The sequence below is a fragment of the Aplysia californica genome, unplaced genomic scaffold (assembly GCF_000002075.1).
Source record: "Aplysia californica isolate F4 #8 unplaced genomic scaffold, AplCal3.0 scaffold00008, whole genome shotgun sequence".
NCBI classification, from domain to species: Eukaryota; Metazoa; Mollusca; class Gastropoda; order Aplysiida; family Aplysiidae; genus Aplysia; species Aplysia californica.
Window position 1 is genome coordinate 3102678 of NW_004797278.1, and position 18794 is coordinate 3121471.

The 18794-nt window shown below is 39.1% G+C and overlaps 1 protein-coding gene across 1 annotated transcript; it reads right to left on the bottom strand.

Annotated features, from left to right (window-relative positions):
• Window positions 1–1348: 1348 nt before the first annotated feature.
• On the bottom strand, window positions 1349–7500 carry LOC101859290 (adenosine receptor A1-like). The gene is made up of 3 exons (XM_005089741.1): window positions 7314–7500; window positions 4878–5025; window positions 1349–2018 (listed from the first exon to the last, which is right to left on the bottom strand). Exons 1-3 carry the CDS (start codon window positions 7498–7500, stop codon window positions 1349–1351), a joined length of 1005 nt encoding a protein of 334 aa, XP_005089798.1.
• Window positions 7501–18794: the final 11294 nt, after the last annotated feature.

The window sequence follows — 18794 nt, forward strand, 5'->3', positions numbered from 1 at the left end:
TGTGTGTGTGTGGGTATGTGTGTGTGTGCGTGTGTATGTGTGTGTGGAGAGAGAAAGAGAAGAGAGAGAGAGAAGAGAGAGAGAAGAGAGAGAGGAGAGAAAGAGAAAGAGAAAGAGAGATAGAGAGAGAGACAGACTGACAGATAAACAAACAAATAGACGACAGATAGAATTAAAGTAGGCGGCAAAAGCTAAAAAGAAGATTAACAAATACTAAAAATAAATCGAGACATTAATATTCATAATATCCTCTCTTTATTTCATCTTGTTGTTGAGACCGTATGGCATTCCTTTATTTACCTTCCAGTAGTCATTGGTTACCTCTCACTTTAAGAAAGAAAATGCTGGAATGCTACATCTTCACAATATTCCTATATGGCGCAGAGACCTGGACTTTGGCAAGGAAAGAAGGAAACAAAATAAATGCGTTTGAGATGTGGGGCTACCGTAGAATGGCACACTAAGTTGGAAAACAAAAAAAGACAAACAAAGAGGTGTGTCAAATTCTACACACAAGACAAATCATGCTGAACAAAATACAAATATGTTGGAAAATACAATACTATAGCTACTTAAAATGACATGAGACTATTGTGAAAGAGGTGCTTGAAGGAAAGATGTGGGGCAGGAGAGCCAGAGGAAGGCAAAAATTAACATAAATGGACAACATGAGAAAATAGACTGGCCTGGATATGGCAGAATGTGCAAAGGCGACCATAACAGATGGAGGGTCACTACTGGTCAACCTCTGAGTCAGAGATGCCGACACCTATAAATATCCAGTCAATGGTTGTCTGATACGAATAAGATCATCAACATGGCACCCGAAAGAGGGACACGAGGAAAAAAAAAACCCAACTAACAACCAAAAGTTACGTTTCCTCACGCCCAAGGAAAGTTTTCATAAACACCGCACGGTACTTGGAGCTCATTGTCAGATACACAAACATGTTGACACTGGAGTTGACGGTCTCCAGAATGAACGAGGCAGACCACAGGGTCATGTACAGACAAAAAATAGATCTGGGCATTAATGTGCATTATAATATCCTCTCTTCATTTCTTCTTGGTTTTAAAATATCACTGTATTCATTTGTTCACCTTCGAGTAGTCAGTGTTTGTTTGTTACGAAAATAAGATCATCAATATGGCACCTGAAAAGGGGTACAGAGAAAAAAGCAAAAATCCAGAAATGTTTTGTCGAATTCAAATTCTAAATGCTGGAAGGAGCAAACAAAAATATACTATTAATCTAGATACAATTTTAATAGAATGAAAAAGAGCTTTATCTCCCTTGAACAATATTGCTCTCTGTGGCTTAGATGACTTACATGATTGCCGATTGAGGTTACTTTTCCTCCCGTCCAAGGAAAGTTTTCATGAACACCGCACGGTACTTGGAGCTCATTGTCAGATACACAAACATGTTGACACTGGAGTTGACGGTCTCCAGAATGAACGAGGCAGACCAGACGACCATATAGACATTCGTGTATGCGCCATTAAAGCGAAATCTTGGCTCCAGGGCCATTATGGCAAACAAGAAAGAGGAAGGCCCGAAGCAGACGATGAAAATGGACGAGATAAAGGTCACCATTTTCACAACCTTTTTGTCCTTGACCCCAACTCCTTCCGGTGCACTAGCGCCCTTAGCAGCCGTGGCCTGCCGCCATTTTGTTTTGGTGTTCAGTTTGACGACGAGAACGATGGTACAGCAGATGACGAAGACGAAGGAAAAGGTGGAAAAAGTCACCCCGTACAGGAAAAAAGCGATCGGTTCTACTATTGTTATCTCCTCATTGTACTCAAGTTTCAGGATCGTAGCATTCCTGGAGGAATCAAAAACCCACGCTAGTCTGTTTCCGACATAAAATGGAGGATAGCTGAACATGAGGATAAAGATAAAGATGATGATGATCTTCGTCCTCCTGGGTGTGATGATCATCTTGACCTTGAGCGGCAAGGAAATACACAGACATCGCTCGAAGGTGATGAACGCAGTGATAAAACTGGTGACCCTGTAGAGGAAAATATATAAAATCATCAAGTACCAAATGTATAAATCACCAAGCCTCAAGAGCCAAAACTATAAATCATCAGGCACCAGATTATGTATAAATCATCAAGCCCCAAGAGCCAAATGTATTAATAATCAAGCCTTAAATGTATAATTCATCAAGCATCAAAAGTCAAATGTATATAAACACCCAAGCCACAAGAGACAAATGTACAAATAATTATATTAATCAAGAACCAAATGTATAAATCATCAAAGGCTTAAGAATGATCTTTTCAAGCTTTCAGGATATTAAAGAAAAAGAATAGGCGTCTATCGTTATGGTGTAGCGGTTGGGCGCTTCGCCTTTCCATGCAGAAGACCCGAGCTCGATTCCCGGGAAGGGAGACTATTCATCGAGTATCCCCGAAGTATCTCGTCTTTCTGCTAGGGTGCTGTGTCCCTCTCACCCAGCCCTGGTTGGCACTGACGACATGTAGGGTCCAAACCTGCCTCCTAAATTATCGGAATAGTTGATGGTAGAGGTGGGCAAAATCGGGATAATCTATCCGAATAACCGGATAATTAGCAATGAAACATTGTCCGAATTTAGACTCTTAATAAAAATAATAATAATAGATAGCATTTGTATAGCGCATATCCCCGCTCAGCAGCAGCCTCTATGAGCTTTACACTATATCATTACCCCAGCAGACCATAGAACACTCCGAAACATTCTCAGCCACCCTGGAAGCATACAGCTTAACTCACTTTCCTGACCCGCTTGCCGAAGTGGGTGTACTCATTTCTTGAAGTGATGCTAACCCGTTTGTCGAAGTGGTTCTAATCCATTTGCCGAAGCGGTTCTATCATATTATTTGCCGAAGAGGTGCACTAACATATTATCCGGATTTTAGCTAACGCGACTCATTGCCCAGCTCTAGTTGATGGGAGTGAAACAATCACCAACAATTTTTTCTAAGAAAAAAAAAGTGAGCGTCCAAGACTTTGACACTCGTTTCATTTTATTTTTTAAAGCTAAGAATAGGACAGGAAATAACAAAACAAAGCACAACTATATCGACAATAAATATCTCTTGATTTCTTTATTCGAATAACGGCTTTATCAATAAACCTCTGGGAAGTTGATTTGGGTGGATGTGGAATGAAGCTAACAAAATGATACTCTGATACTCTGCTATCTTAAGAGGGTTTTAAATTGACGATTTTTGGTCAATTGATGGTATCCCTTTTTACGTATTATAATACTCAAATCACTTGTAAATCTAAAAAATGCTTACTCTTTGTGTTATAAGCATCATCTTTCAGATGTTCTGTCCTATAACATGCATTTTGCCTATGATGTAACAGAATGTCGTTTTTCCGCAAAACGTCATTCTTTGATGTCTTTTCTCTTCAACTTTTCTATTTTCTTTTTGATTCCAATGAAATTTTTAGCGTTTGTAACCTGACTTTATACAGGTGGAAAATAAAATTGATGCTTTCAAGAGTGAGTTACAAGGATGAATAGGTAATCGAATTCAAAGGCATGAGGGGGTATGTCAGTTATCCATCTCTAACTTTTTTCCTATTCAAGATATCCAAGATCCCAACTGTATGAAATTTTGTATTGAGTATACCTATCAATGTACCAAATTGGTAAATAAAAAATCCTGTTTACTTTTATGAAAGCTGTTTATTTTCAATATAGCAGCCGTCACCATGGCAACCGTAGACTTAAACAAAAAAATGAAAGTTACATTTTACATGTGCTTTCTGTTATACCTCTTTGTAATGATTTATAAACCAGCCCCTCCCCTTTACCGTTCGAAAACTACAGGAATCACAGAATTATAATAATAATAATTAAATGTCTAATTATTAAAAATGATACCTCAAAGAAATACATAATGATAATAATAAATAATAAATCACCAAAACAAAACTTTAAAAAAACCATGATGATAATAATAAAACGTAAGGAGTCATTGAAAACAAACTTTCAAGAAGTATGGGGATAATAATGATATATCCATAGTAATTAAACAGAAACTTCCGCGAAATTCATGGTGATAATCAAGAATGCGAATTGGCTGAAAGGAAACGTCCAGGAAATGATACCATGATGATGAAATCAAATTGGTAAATGAGGAAAAAACAAAGAAATTTTCCTGAAATATGATGATAACCATAAATACAAAGTCATAAAAAAGAAACCTCCAAGAAACAGGAAGTTATGGAAGTAAATATAATATGATTTCATTAAGAAAGAAACTTTCAGGAATCAACAGATATCTAACATGGCAAAGGGTTGCAACAGATGCTCAGGGGCTATTAAAAGTTCCAAGTAGTATGATGACACATTTTTATTAATGAGACATTGTTAAAAGGAAACTTTAAGAAATGTGATAATTATAAATGTGAAAAGGGAAATTCTATGAAATATGATAATTTTAACAAACGAGGAGTCCTTAAACAGAAACTTTAAAGAATTACATGCTGATTATAACAAAAATGAAAATGGTGAAATGTTATAGGTTTAACTCCCCTATCAACACTATTAGTTTATTTAAGAGGCATGACCTCCGAGTTTAACGTACATCTTTGAAAGGGCGGAGCCAAAATGGAAAATTCGTATAAAGTATCTTTCCCATGGACACAACGTCTCATGATTACGAGTCCGGTAGCCTAAGCACTAGGCAACGACACCATTGTTATAACAAACTAGATGTTACTGAAAAGAAACTCCCAAGAATGTCACTCTGATTATATAAGAAATTAGAAGTTATTGATAAGAAACTTCCAACAATTTCATTCTGATTATATATAACAAACTAGAACTTATTAAAAGTTAATTTCCAAGACCCGGCAGATGTCTGACCTGGCAAAGCAGATGTGTGGCCGACCACCGGTGGCGTTCATGACCTCCATCACGTTGATGGGCAGGCCGGCGTTAATGAACAGAGGGTTGAAGCAGATGCTCAGCCAGAAAGTGGTCACTAGTGAGCCCAGGTCGGACACTGCAAGGCCTGGAATGAGATCCAATAAACTACAGTCAAACCTCTGTAAGACGGCCACCCATTGTCAAGGAGAAAAGTGGCCGTATAAGACAGGTGGCCGTCTTAGGCAGGACTGATCAAGATGAAGAAAACAAACCATTCCCATCTGAGGTCCCAATCCAAAGTAGCCGCATTGTTGTTGTTGTTGTTGTTGTTGTTGTAGGTTAGTATTTTGTTTGTAATTTTTATTTTGTTGCTGATTTTGCACAAGGGTGACAATAAAACGAAATGTATTAGACGAGGAAGACTGAGTGCTTTGTTAAAACAAACACATGGGTCGCCACCACTCGGAGAATGAGCGACGCTTCTGTCACAAGTTCATGTTGGCGTCCTCTGTTACTTTGTTACAGACTGGGTAAACAGTGACCACTCATCTCACTTACGATTTGTGTATGAGTTCTGGGCGGGGCTTATGGGTTATGAGGGATCACACGCTTACCTCACCAGCAGCTGAAAATTGGTAGCTATTGGTCAACAGTGGGAGGGGCCTACACAACATGATCGGTTGGAGGGACTACCTAACAACAACAGGTGATTGGATTATGACGGCTCACCCACAACGTCAGGGGCCAATGCACAATTTATGACAAAACCTCATGGAGTCACTAAGGTGGCCGTCTAAGACAGGTGTTATTGCTTAGTGTGATAGGGGTTGTGCGTTAAAATATGGTGGCCGCGGCCGCGTTGGACAGGTGCCCGTTTTACACAGTTAAATTATATAGAAAAAACGCAAGGGGGGAAATGGAAAGTGGCCGTTTGTACAGGTGGCCGTCTTATAGAGGTGGCCGTCAGGGCAGGTTTTACTGTAGTTTGTTTATCTTATTTATTGAAAAAACCCAAACAAAAGCAACAAGGAAACAACAAGAACAATGGTCGCTTTTAAAGACAAGAGGGCTAATCGAGATTTTTGGGGGGTTTCCAGAAATCTTGACCTACACCAAAAGTGGGCATTGTGCCACCTATAGGAGAAGTTTGGTTTCATTGGTGTGTATATTTGTTTGGTTACAGAGAAAACTCTCCTCGTCTTTTAAAGAATTTGGAAAAGGGGCAAAAACTCTACCATCGATTTTCTCAAAACAGCATTTTTCGGGATAGCCCCCTTGTGTTTAAAAGCGACCAAATAACTGCAAATCATAACACTGATAGCTAGCTTAACAGCTTTTTTTCATCAACAATCAGCTAGAATATGATAGAAGTTTTCCACGAAGAACAAGCTGTGCGTGGAATTTTACTTTCTACAAATTGTAACTGTCGTGTTATTGTAGTCGCTATAAACCACGGTTGACATAATTTGTTTCGATAATTTGGAAAGCAAGAATTCGAATAAAATATAATCTCACCCATAAGACTAACGTTCACACTAGACTGTATATCGTCAGTTACAATCTCACCCATAAGACTAACGTTCACACTAGACTATATATCGTAAACTACCATCTCACCCATAAGACTAACGTTCCCACTAGACTGTATATCGTCAGTGATAATCTCACCCATAAGACTAACGTTCACACTAGACTATATATCGTAAACTACCATCTCACCCATAAGACTAACGTTCACACTAGACTGTATATCGTCAGTTACAATCTCACCCATAAGACTAACGTTCACACTAGACTGTATATCATCAGTTACAATCTCACCCATAAGACTAACGTTCACACTAGACTGTATATCGTCAGTTACAATCTCACCCATAAGACTAACGTTCACACTAGACTGTATATCGTCAGTTACAATCTCACCCATAAGACTAACGTTCAAACTAGACTGTATATCGTCAGTTACAATCTCACCCATAAGACTAACGTTCACACTAGACTGTATATCGTCAGTTACAATCTCACCCATAAGACTAACGTTCACACTAGACTGTATATCGTCAGTTACAATCTCACCCATAAGACTAACGTTCACACTAGACTGTATATCGTCAGTTACAATCTCACCCATAAGACTAACGTTCATACTAGACTATATATCGTCAGTTACAATCTCACCCATAAGACTAACGTTCACACTAGACTGTATATCGTCAGTTACAATCTCACCCATAAGACTAACGTTCATACTAGACTATATATCGTCAGTTACAATCTCACCCATAAGACTAACGTTCACACTAGACTGTATATCGTCAGTTACAATCTCACCCATAAGACTAACGTTCACACTAGACTGTATATCGTCAGTTACAATCTCACCCATAAGACTAACGTTCAAACTAGACTGTATATCGTCAGTTACAATCTCACCCATAAGACTAACGTTCACACTGTCGTGGAATCCTTGCTTGGCAAAAACCACGATGTTGATGACATTGGTGACCAGGCCGGTCAGACTTCCGAGACCACAGATGAGCACAAAATTGACCACTTGAATTATCGCCCACGCCTCGTTGCTAATCAAAGGTACAAACTTAGCAAGTGACGATGACGTCATTAATTCGGTCTCGTTCACATCCGGACAGGAAGTTACGTTTGTCTTTGCCCAAGCAGACACGACATGAGTGCTGGGCTCTGGAGAGACGTCGGACATCTCCATGTCAAAACTTTCCTACTGTCTCCTCACAAATGTTCTTTGTTAGAAAAACTTTCTTTTTACAATGTTCTTTTTAAAGTAAATATCATACAATTTAAAAGCAAAACGCAATTGAGGATAGAGACGAGGTTTAAAACTTTCTGTGGGTGCAACTTAAACGTATCCCATGGTTGGATATTTGTTATATAGCAGCACACAATGGTGACAGTTAACCGGAGGGTAGAGTTAGTACAAGACAGCATAGAACTCGTGCGTTTCAAAGACAGAATTTATGACACTTCCAGAGGTAGAGTGTGTGAAAAAGGAAGTCTAGAAGGCAGCGGAACTATTCTATCAGAGTGCAATAACTATCAAAGCCTGAGTGATCTTTTAAAAGGCCTCTTCGTTTGTAAACATTAAGAAGTTTGTTTTCTAGGCCCTGAGTTGTCTACGTGGTAATTTTCCAATATTTACAAAGTCATTAAATCAAGCACCCAGGACAAAAATAGAACTGAGTTTCTATGTACATAAAATCTTCCACACTTAACTTCTCTCTCGAAGCAATGTTTGGTTACCGTGGCCCTAATGAATCTGTCTGTCAGTGAGATGAACGAGTCGATCGCTAGCTAAGTGTCTTGGGGTGCACACCGTTTAAGGGAGCAATCTTTCAGTTGTGTGAGCCAAGGTGTCAACATAGTTGGATCAATGTGTTCAACTTTTTTGAGTGCATTCCGATAATTTCGGGACAAGATCAACAATTTTACTCTTGCTAAAGACTTTCGACATTTGTCTATTGTCAATATTGTCAACTTTAAATTGTTTGCCTGGCAGGGTGGCGCGGAACGAAGGGTGCGGTGAAATTAATTAATTACAGAAAGATACACGAAGACTGTATAAGACGTATGGGAAATGATACAGAACCACTGGGCAAATACTTCCGATAAAGATAAATAAGGATGTATCGAATGGTTGTAGAATCTTGAGAACGGAATGCATATGGTTAATGCGACGATCTCTCTCTCTCTCTCTCTCTCTCTCTCTCTCTCTCTCTCTCTCTCTCTCTCTCTCTCTCTCTCTCTCTCTCTCTCTCCCTCTCTCTCTCTCTCTCTCTCTCTCTCTCTCCCCCCCCCTCTCTCTCTCTAGGTTCTTTCTCTCTTTCTTTCTCTCTCCATCCCTCTCTCCATCTCTCTCTCCATATCTCTCCATCTCTCTCTCTCTCTCTCTCTCTCTCTCTCTCTCTCTCTCTCTCTCTCCATCTCTCTCTCTATATATATAATATAATATATTATGTATTTATTGTAGGATACTTCAGCTCCGTTTCTACTATCTTTCGCCATAGACTGTTTTCCTACAAAATGGAAACCCCTTTATCAAAGATACAGTGGAGTCCGCTCGCTCATGTCAAAAACCTGTGAGACAGCCGGATATTGTTAGGTTTCGCCATGTTTTTGGGTTAGTGAGGTTGCTTAAAAAGAAGGGAACAAAACTGGGGTTTTTGTTTTCGTTCGTCTTACTGTTGTGTTCAAGATTATTAGCTCTCGATTTAAGCGGACTTCGAAAAAAAATCAGGTATGGCACCCATGGCAACGTTTGAAATACTAATGCTGCGCTTATTATCAATCCCAGTAAGTGTCGTGTCCTGTCCACAAAGAGAATTGGTCGCTTTTAAGGACAAGCGGGGTAACCCAGGTTTCGGGTGTTACCAGAAATCTTGACCTACAACAAAAGCGGGCATTGCCCTACCTATAGGAGAAGTTTGGCTTCATTGGTGTGTATATTTGTTTGGTTATAGAGAAAACTCTCCTTGTCTTTTAAAGAAACTGAACAAAGGTCCAAAACCTTTATCTTTAATTTCCTCAAAACAACATTTTTCGGGATAGCCCCTTTGTGCTTAAAAGCGACCAAATTGTTGTCAATGATTGTCAAAAATACATCCCTCCAAAACAAACAAACTTACACAAAACGAACAAACCAACAACAACAAAATCCCCCCAAAACCCAGTCTTTTTACAAATATGATTTTGGCAGATAAAGCGAATTTTGAGCACCTTGACTAAACTGAAAACCCGGCTGCACCGGAGAAAGTCCGTTGGTCTCGCCGATCTTGGGATTCCAGTGTATAATCATTTATTATTACACATGTGGGAAAGTCACTTTTTTGGATAGTGCAATGTGTAATATTATAGTCCTTAAAATTATGTGTTTTGTTGCCATCGTTCATCAGAAATGAATCACAACGAGTGTGAATTAAAGAAGTAGATGTTATCTTGTACTAACTCAAATTTTATCATTTATAAATTTATGAATTTATTTGGTTTTGTGTTTGTAGAGTCGTAACAACCAACAAAACATGTTTTACAACCTGGTTCTGCATTTTGTAAAAGCAATTTTGAACTGAAGAGACTCCAGACAAGACTAGTTGTGTTTTGAGAAGCTAGAAATGGCATTAGACTCCAGTCCTCAGTCATCCATTTTAAAAAAATAGAATTCGTTATGTTGTATAGTACTATGTCGGTTGTTACACTCTCAGTGTTAAGCACACTGTACTTGTTGTTGTAAATATTGGTTGTAAGGTTGTAAAAACCGAGACATTTTGTTCTGACCAGACTCTAGACATACCTAGTGGTGTGCTGAGAAGCTGGAAATGACATTATTTCTTAGTCATCCAAATTTCAGTAAAAATTCGTTATATTGTTTAGTACAATGTCGGTTGCTACACTCTCAGTGTTAAGCACATCGTATTTGTTGTTGTGAATATGTGGTTGCAAAAAACCGAGAAAACATTTTGTTTTACAAACAGGTTCGAAGTTTTGAAAATAATTTGTGAGGCAGCGTGGTGGAATCAGGCTCTCGTCAAAATAAGCAAAGTGAAGAAACTTGCATCTTTTCGCAGGTTCGAGAATTTTTATCAAATTTTTGTTTTTTGGTTCAATACCTTTCATGTCCATTAAAGTACTCATTTCTGTGTTGATTTTTCTGAAAAGCGTTGATTAAAGACACAAAAATGTAAATTTTCAGTTACCACGGACTCTTAAGCTAAGGAAATAACTAATCTTTGGCGGCCATTTTCTCACTAATTTTACCTCTGAAAACAGGTGACCCCCACCTCTTTCTTTCGCAAATATCTCGACTTGTATTCAAGATAAATTTATACTTTTTTTCCATCCAAATAAAGACAAGTAAACACGCTTTAAGATGATACCAATAACTCTGCATGCCCAAAAATTGACGAGAGCCTGATTCCACCACGCTTCCTCACATTTTTGTTCTGACCAGACTCTAGACAGACCTAGTGGTGTGTCGAGAAGCCGGAAATGGCACTAATTCGTTGTTATCCAATTTTCTTTTCAAAATTCGTTATACTGTTGAGTAGTATGTCGGTTGTTACACTCTCAGCGTTAAGTATATCGTATTTGTTGTTGTGAACGTGTAGTTGTGAAAAAAAACATAATTTTGTTTTGCAAGACGGTTCAGTGTTTTGAAAAGCAACTTTGTATTGACTAGACTCTAGGAAGGCCCAGTAGTGTGCTGAGATCGTGGAAATGACAATATTTCTTAGCCATCCAATTTTCTGTCAAAATTTGTTATACTGTTGAGTAGTATGTCTGTTGTTACACTCCCAGTGTTAAGTATACTTATATACTTGTTGTTGTGAATGTGTAGTTGTAAAAACCGAGAAAACATTTTGTTTCACAAGCAAGTTCGGCGTTTTGAAAAGCAACGTTGTTCTGACCAGACTGTAGACAGGCCTAGCGGTGTGCTGAGAACGGGGAAATAATTAAGTATTCGTAGTAATATTTTCCGGCGTCAATCAAAGGGCACTAATCCATACAAATCTAAACATCTGTAATCTACGCAATTATTTCTCCTAGAACTTATTCCGAGTATCTTCCAACGTATTTCAATATTTTTCTGAACAGCAAAGTTTTTTTTGTGTCAAGAATTTTACGGAACTTGCAACACAATAAAGTCATATAATTGCAGAAGATTAGAGGTGTTACAAGAGAGTAACAAACATAAAAAAGAAGAGAGATAAAGACGATAGTTGTTTGATAGGAAAGAAGGAGCAAACCACACCAGAGCACCCACCAACCACACCCACACAGCAAAGATTTGGATAGTCAGATAATAAATTGAATATTCTTAGTTTTGAAACCAAAATCAATCTTGTAACCCAATTTGAAAGGCAGTTACAGTCTATAACAAATTCGGGGACTATTCCTAATTTTATTTGAAAGTATCGATTCATTATAAGCTTGACCCACAATCTAGGAGTGAAATCTTTGCTTTTTATGCCGACGTTTTCCAGCCCAATCAAACCAATTTGGTTCTTTTAGAAGGCGGGCTTGGACCTCTTGAGAGGGGTATACTTACAACGCCTCAGCAGAAAGATCGAGACATGCGACAACAATTCTCTCCACATGGGAATCAAACCCAGGTCGTCTGCATCCGGGCACCTAACTGCTACACCACGGACACCGACTCTCCCCCTTCAGGGCAGTACAACTGACAAAAGTTGTCTTTAGGCCATTCCCAAAGGGGGGATATTAACATGTTCTTATGTACAGTAGAATTGTAAATGGGCTGATTTATCAATGTCATGCTCATACTGTGCTGGAACAACATAGGGGGAACTGATGCTTTTTCTTTCCTCATCCTTACTATCGTTATTTTTCCTCTACTTCTTTTGTGTGTTTGTCACTCTCTTGGGCATCTTTTTAAAATTCTTTTATACCCCATCAGAGTGAAGATCTACTTGAGAAAGAAATTTAAAAAATGGTCTGGATATAATCAAGATTATGACCAAGAACAGATTGTGATAACAACTATGTACTATTACTGCAAATACATTTTTTAAAACGTTATATAACGTCAAGGCATGAACCTAGAATTCAAAGAAAATGTTTTAAATTAAAGACAATAAGAATTGAGAGAGCATCGATATTGGTATAATCAATACATTTCAAGTTTTGGAAACAGTAAAAATCTGAAGAGTAATGGGAACAGCTGAAAGATTTATTACAGGGAGTAATGTAAGAAAATGACCCCACAACATCTAAGAAAGAAAATAAAAAGTGGATGACCCAAGACGTATTAAAACTAGTGGGAGAGATGAGGCTGCCAAAATCAAGAACTGTGGGAAAGAACGACATTTTTAACTGCGGAAAAAGGACGAAAAATAATAGAAATAAGGAAAAGTGATCAGGGTTAAAAAAAGAAAACAATCAAGACAAACATAGTTACTATTTACATTAAAAATCGTTAAAATAAGTAGATATAAGGGATGCTCACATTAAACAGGCTGCGTACTATCAGAAAATGAGATTTTTCAGAATACAATAATACAGAAAAACTCATTGAACGATAACGTTTAAATTCTGAAATTCTGCGTTCAGTCAGGAAAAAACGGGAAAAAGAACAAGAAGAATCGGAATACCATCATCTTGAGCGACTTTGCGAGCGTGGAATTGGATGGGGCGCCAGCAGAAGATCAAGACAGTGGGAGGAGCAGGAGGCTGTAGAATCAACCATTGCTTGGAACCGTCAGCATCTACACACTTCGAGATGTGCTTTTACAGGGGACGGAGCGCTTATGGGGATGCCCCTTGTGCAGGGATGTCGGTCCTTCACACAAGTAACAAGTAACAAGTAACAAGTTTATATTCTATCAATGTAAGTGGCGACATTCCAGAAGATATGAGTACATCAGTTTTTATAGCTTTGCCTAAATTACCAGGTGCCACAGGGTGTGAAATGTACAGAACATTAAACCATATATGAGTCATTTAAAAAATGCTGTTATTACTAATGGAGAAAAATGCTAAAAAGTATGAGATCAGAGACATTTAAAACATAAACATTTGAATTTTGTGTCTGACAAGAGACCCCGAAATGCCACAATCTCTCTATCAATGTTAATGTAAAGATATACTGAAGAACGTAAAGATTATGTATACTAAATTCTTCATTGAGTATTCATAAACTTTTGATTAGGTTAGAACTGATGAGGTAATTACAATTTTAACAGCACTAGACATAGGTGGAAAGGATCTAAGGATTACATATCAGGAATTTGAGCTGGGATCATAACACTGCTGTAAAATGTAAGGAAAGTACAGTGGATGTAAACATGATCTAAATTAGGACCTAACTTTTTCGGCAATTGAAACTATGTGGATCTAATTTAGTTCGAGACCCCACGCACTCTTTTGAGGATCTGGAAATGAGACGGCTTTGACAGAAGGTGTAGTTGTGGATGTTGATGTTCACCGATGTTGCAAAAGCAATAGAGTGGAAATAATAAAATAAACTTTGAAACATGTCCAGATTACCGATACAATAACTTATTGGCATGACGCCAAGATGTTCCTCAGAAGTCACCGATATATCGAAGAGTTAGGCAAAGGTGCATTATGTCATCAGTCACTTTTAACATAACCCACACAGTGAACAATCCATAAATTATAGAGTGGTATCGGTTGTCTAATGTTTAAGCTACTGCACTCGTAATCGTGAGATTGCGGTTCGGGGGTTCGAGCCTCAGCTCGGTCCGACTTTGTGTCCTTGGATAACGGAGGCTAAGCACTTTACACGATTTTCCCATTTGGCTGGTTCCTTTCGGAGACGGACGTTAAAACTCGTAGGTCCCGCCTCTTAAATAATCCAATAGTGTTGATAGAGGCGTTAAACCCATATCATTTGACCATTTACAATTCTAGGAGAATGTCCAGGTCTCAAAGTGAATTGAGACAATATTAACAACATGGGATATTCCACTGACATTGATTACATTGCAGATTCAGAAAAGGACAGGGGGCTCTCGTGGCCTAGAGGTTAGGGTGTTGGCCTCTCATTCAAAGGTCCCGGGTTCGAATCCAGGTAGCGACCGAAACATTTTCTTCTCTAAAATTGTCTCCTTTCACCTCCTTTCCTGCTCTCTAGCAATGTTCTGTTGTGTGCTTTCATTTCCACTTTCTGCCCCACCCCCTCCCCTCCTTTGCCCCCTCCTCTGGCCTCCTGACTCTTTCTGCAGCCTTTCTACTGCTACTACTTGGCTCCTCCTTACAGCTGTCTTTCTACCGCACCCCTGATCTTCTGGTAGGAAAGATTTGCACCTATCCTTCTCGGACAAGGGCGAAAAATCTCGGAGGGCCCGTGTGCAAATTGCGCACGTTAAAGATCCCTTGGTGGTCAAAAATCAATAAAAGTAGGCTTCGACCGCAACCCGGGGAAAATTCAAAATCCCGTACCAACTGAAAATATTAGGTGTGTCCCGCGCGCTCATATGACCTTATGCAGTTGCGAGCGCCGTGAAACACTTCAAAAAAAAAAAAGAAGAAAAACGAACAGTCAACTACTCTTAGATGTTATTGCACCGGAAGGTGAACGCAAAGGCACATAACAGAACACCGTATAATACGGTAATATCAAAAAGAGAAAAACGTTTAGATGCTATTTAGTTGGTTTTTAATGTAAGGGTTTAACACCCTTATGAACATTACACGGGCATTTAAGAGGCGGAAGACAGAGGGACAGACAGGTATATACACACACACGCACGCACACACACACACACACACACACACACACACACACACACACACACACACACACACACACACGCACACACACACACACGTGCACACACATACACACATATACACAAACACGTACACACACACACAAACACAAACACATAGACACACAGACGTAGAAAATGAAACATATCGACGAATGGAATCCCACGAGGATTATTCATCCGTCCAAACGTTTCAAATTTCCATGTCTCAAACACAGTCGAGTCAAAAAGATACAGATTTGGCTCCCGCGGGGCTGCCCATAGATCTAGTGTGTGAGGCAGCCCATAGTGTGTGAGGCAGTGATGATGGTCCGCGCGACAGATGGCTCGGTCACACAGCTCGTCGGGCGATCGTCACAGATAGATAACATTCGAATCTGTATTCGAGTCCAGAACCGAATAACCGGAAGTAAAAAACGCAAAAAAACAAAAAACAAACAAACAAACATACAAACAAACAAACATACAAACAAACAACAACAACAACAACAAAAACAAAAATAACGAAAAGTAACTAAAAACAAACAGCAAAGAACAAATCAAAAGAAATGTTTGAAGTATTTTGTTTATCTCATAAAAAGTAACTTTCGGATTATGTTTGATGCTTTGTTTAAGTTTAGTCGAATAGTAGTATTTTCTCGCTAAATGTATTGCCAATTTCTTCTTTAATTAAATGCATAGACTCGGTTTTCTGCAATTTTACTTCTTTTTAAATTATCTTTTCATTTATTTATTTAGTTATTTATTTCCTTATTTATTTATTTACTGTTCCGAGCTGTTTCAACAAACTAGATCACAACTCAAATTAGATTGGTTATAGTGATAACCCGGTTCTGCCGAAAATCGGATCTTGCTCCAGTCCAAACCAAACTGGTGCGTGCGTTGTACAGGAATCGTGATGTTGATAAATCATGAGAGTCACACCCAGGAGGGCTGGTTGCACTATCATTTCCACTAAACGCCACCGCTTATTTGAAATAAATCGGTATCAGCGTATATGCTGTCCAGATTAAGAGAATTTCAGACTTTAATAAAGGGATCTCGTGGCCTAGAGGTTAAGGTGTTGGCCTCTCATTCAAAGGTTCCTGGGTTCGAATCCGGGTAGCGACCGAAATATTTTCTTCTCTAAAATTGTCTCCTTTCACCTCCTTTCCTGCTCTCTAGCACTGTTCTGTTGTCTGCTTTCATTTCCACTTTCTGCCCCGACCCCCTCCCCTCCTTTGCCCCCTCCTCTGGGCACCTGACTCTTTCTGCTGCCTTTCTACTGCTACTCCTTGGCTCCTCCTTACTGCTGTCTTTCTACCACACCCCTGATCTTCTGGTAGGAAAGATCTGCACCTAGCCTTCTCGGACAAGGGCGAAGGGCCCGTGTGCAAGTTGCGCACGTTAAAGATCCCTTGGTGGTCTAAAATCGATAAGAGTAGGCTTCGGCCGCCACCCGGGCAAAATTCAAAATTTCCTACCAACTGAAAATATTAGGTGTGTCCCGCGCGCTCATATGACCTTATGCAGTTGTGAACGCCGTAAAACACTGTACCAAAAAAAAAAAGACTTTAATAAATCGAGTTTATCAGGTTTTGTTTCCTTGACTGATGGTTGTTTTTTTGTGTGTGAGTTTTTTGTTGGGTTTTGTTTTCTTCTATTTTTACCTCTATTTTCCTCTTTTTTTGTATTTGTGAGGCTTGCTGACAAAATGAGTTACTTCTCACAATCCACACATGGAGATAGTGGACACAAATTGGCCCTTGGGTCAAATTTTCAGATTCTCTGTTGATACCGTATTCTTTAAGTATTACCTGCCTTATATTATTTCATACTTATAAATTGTGAAAACTTCACCTATAAGCGTGATGTAGCGATTTCCATAGGGTTCGAATTGGAAAAGTTACCCCCCCAAAAAAAACCAAAACAAAAAACAAAACAAAAACAAAAAAGAAACAAAAAAATAAAATCCAAGAAAAGAAAAGAAAAGAAAAGAAAAGAAAAGAAAAAAGAAAAAAAGAAAAGATAAACAAAAATACAAAAAGTGAAAAAGTGAAGATTTAGTCAGCATGCTTCACATTTTGTATTTTTGTTTATCTTTTCTTTTTTTCTTTTTTCCTTTCTTTTCTTTTCTTTTCTTTGATTGTATTTTTTTTTTTTTTTTTTTTTGGGGGGGGGGGGGGCGGGTAATTCTGGCATACTTTCTTACAATCCGAGGTAAGTCATGTAGTAGAATAATCGGCCTATTATTGGCCAAATTCCAGTCTTCTCCTCCTCCCTTCCCCCGCACCAAGGGGAAAAAAGAAAACTTTTTGGCTTAAAACTTTAAAAAAAAGAGATTTCTTTTATGTCTGTATCTATCAGATGGGTACTCTCGTGGTCTATAGGTCCCGGGCTCGAATCGGGATAGAGAAGGAAAATGTTCTTCTCTAAAACGTTCTCTTTTCACACCCGTTCCTGCTCTCAAACAATGTTCTGTCGTCTGCTTTCGTCTCCACTTTCTGCCCCCTCCCCCTCACCTCCTTTGCCCCTTCCTCTGGGCTCCGGACTCTTTCTTAGGCCTTTCTATTGCTACTCCTTGCCTCCTTCTTACTGCTGTCTTTCAGCCACACCCCTTATCTCCTGGTAGGAAAGATCTACACCTAGTCTTCTCGGAAAAGGTCGAAAAATCTCAGAGGTGTCATGTGCAAGTTGCACACGTTGAAGATAACTTGGTGGTCTAAAATCGATCAGAGTAAGCTTGGGTTCCCACCCGGGCAAATTCACAATTTCCTACCAAACTGAAAATGTTTGGTGTGTCCCGCGCGCCTATATGACCTTATGCAGTTGCGAGCGCCGTAAAACACTTACCAAAACAAAATAATAATAATAATAAAAAAATAACAAATTCCAGTCTCCACTCCTTCCCCCCATCCCTTTTTTTCAACCCGCGGCGAGAAAAAGAAAACCTTTCGGCTCCCATTTCGAAAAAAGGACTTCTTATGTCTCTATCAGATACATTAGTCATCCATTTCCATACAACCGGATAAATGGAACTGGATAAAAGAATCCAAATCTGCCCAGCTCTCCCATCGCTGGGAACTTGCCGACTGTCTAGTTACTAGTACTGCTGGTGAGAGACATTGCTATTCCGGTATACGCTTTGTCGACGGCGTCATAAACTTCAGTCACATTGTGGGTGAGTGAGTGAGTGTGTGTGGGGACGCTCATTATCATCAGAACAGGCAGTGTGTGCGTGTGTGTGTGCGGTGAGCGCGCGCGGTCACAGGTTTTCGACTGCGTTAGCTTGTTATTGTTATTATCATCATTATTAAGGTAGAGTGTAGAGTGTCGGCCAAAACATTGAAACTTTCGTGAGAAGAACGCGCTGAAACTTTCGTGTGAAGGAAAGGATAGACCGAGTTGTGATATGTGAATAAGTCATCCAGTTTCCAAGTTTTAAAAGGTGAGTTTTGGAGGCTGGGGATAGATAGATAGATAGATACATACATACATACATACATAGAGTGTTCCTGAATAGCTTTTACCGACTCCTTTGTCTTTTCCTTTAGACTGAGTTTTATGTTTTTCTATCTATCTATCTATCTATCTATTTATCTATCTATCTATCTATCTGTCTGTCTATCTGTCTGTCTGTCTGTCTGTCTGTCTGTCT

What these genes read in the sequence shown, in the direction of transcription:
- LOC101859290 (XM_005089741.1), bottom strand. Translation starts at nt 7,500, where the DNA reads ATGACGTCATCGTCACTTGCTAAGTTTGTACCTTTGATTAGCAACGAG. An exon ending in TGTGAACGTTAGTCTTATGG is followed by an intron (nt 5,026 to 7,313) that starts GTGAGATTGTAA and finishes ATCTCATTCCAG; the next exon opens with GCCTTGCAGTGTCCGACCTG. An exon ending in CCACACATCTGCTTTGCCAG is followed by an intron (nt 2,019 to 4,877) that starts GTCAGACATCTG and finishes TTTCCTCTACAG; the next exon opens with GGTCACCAGTTTTATCACTG.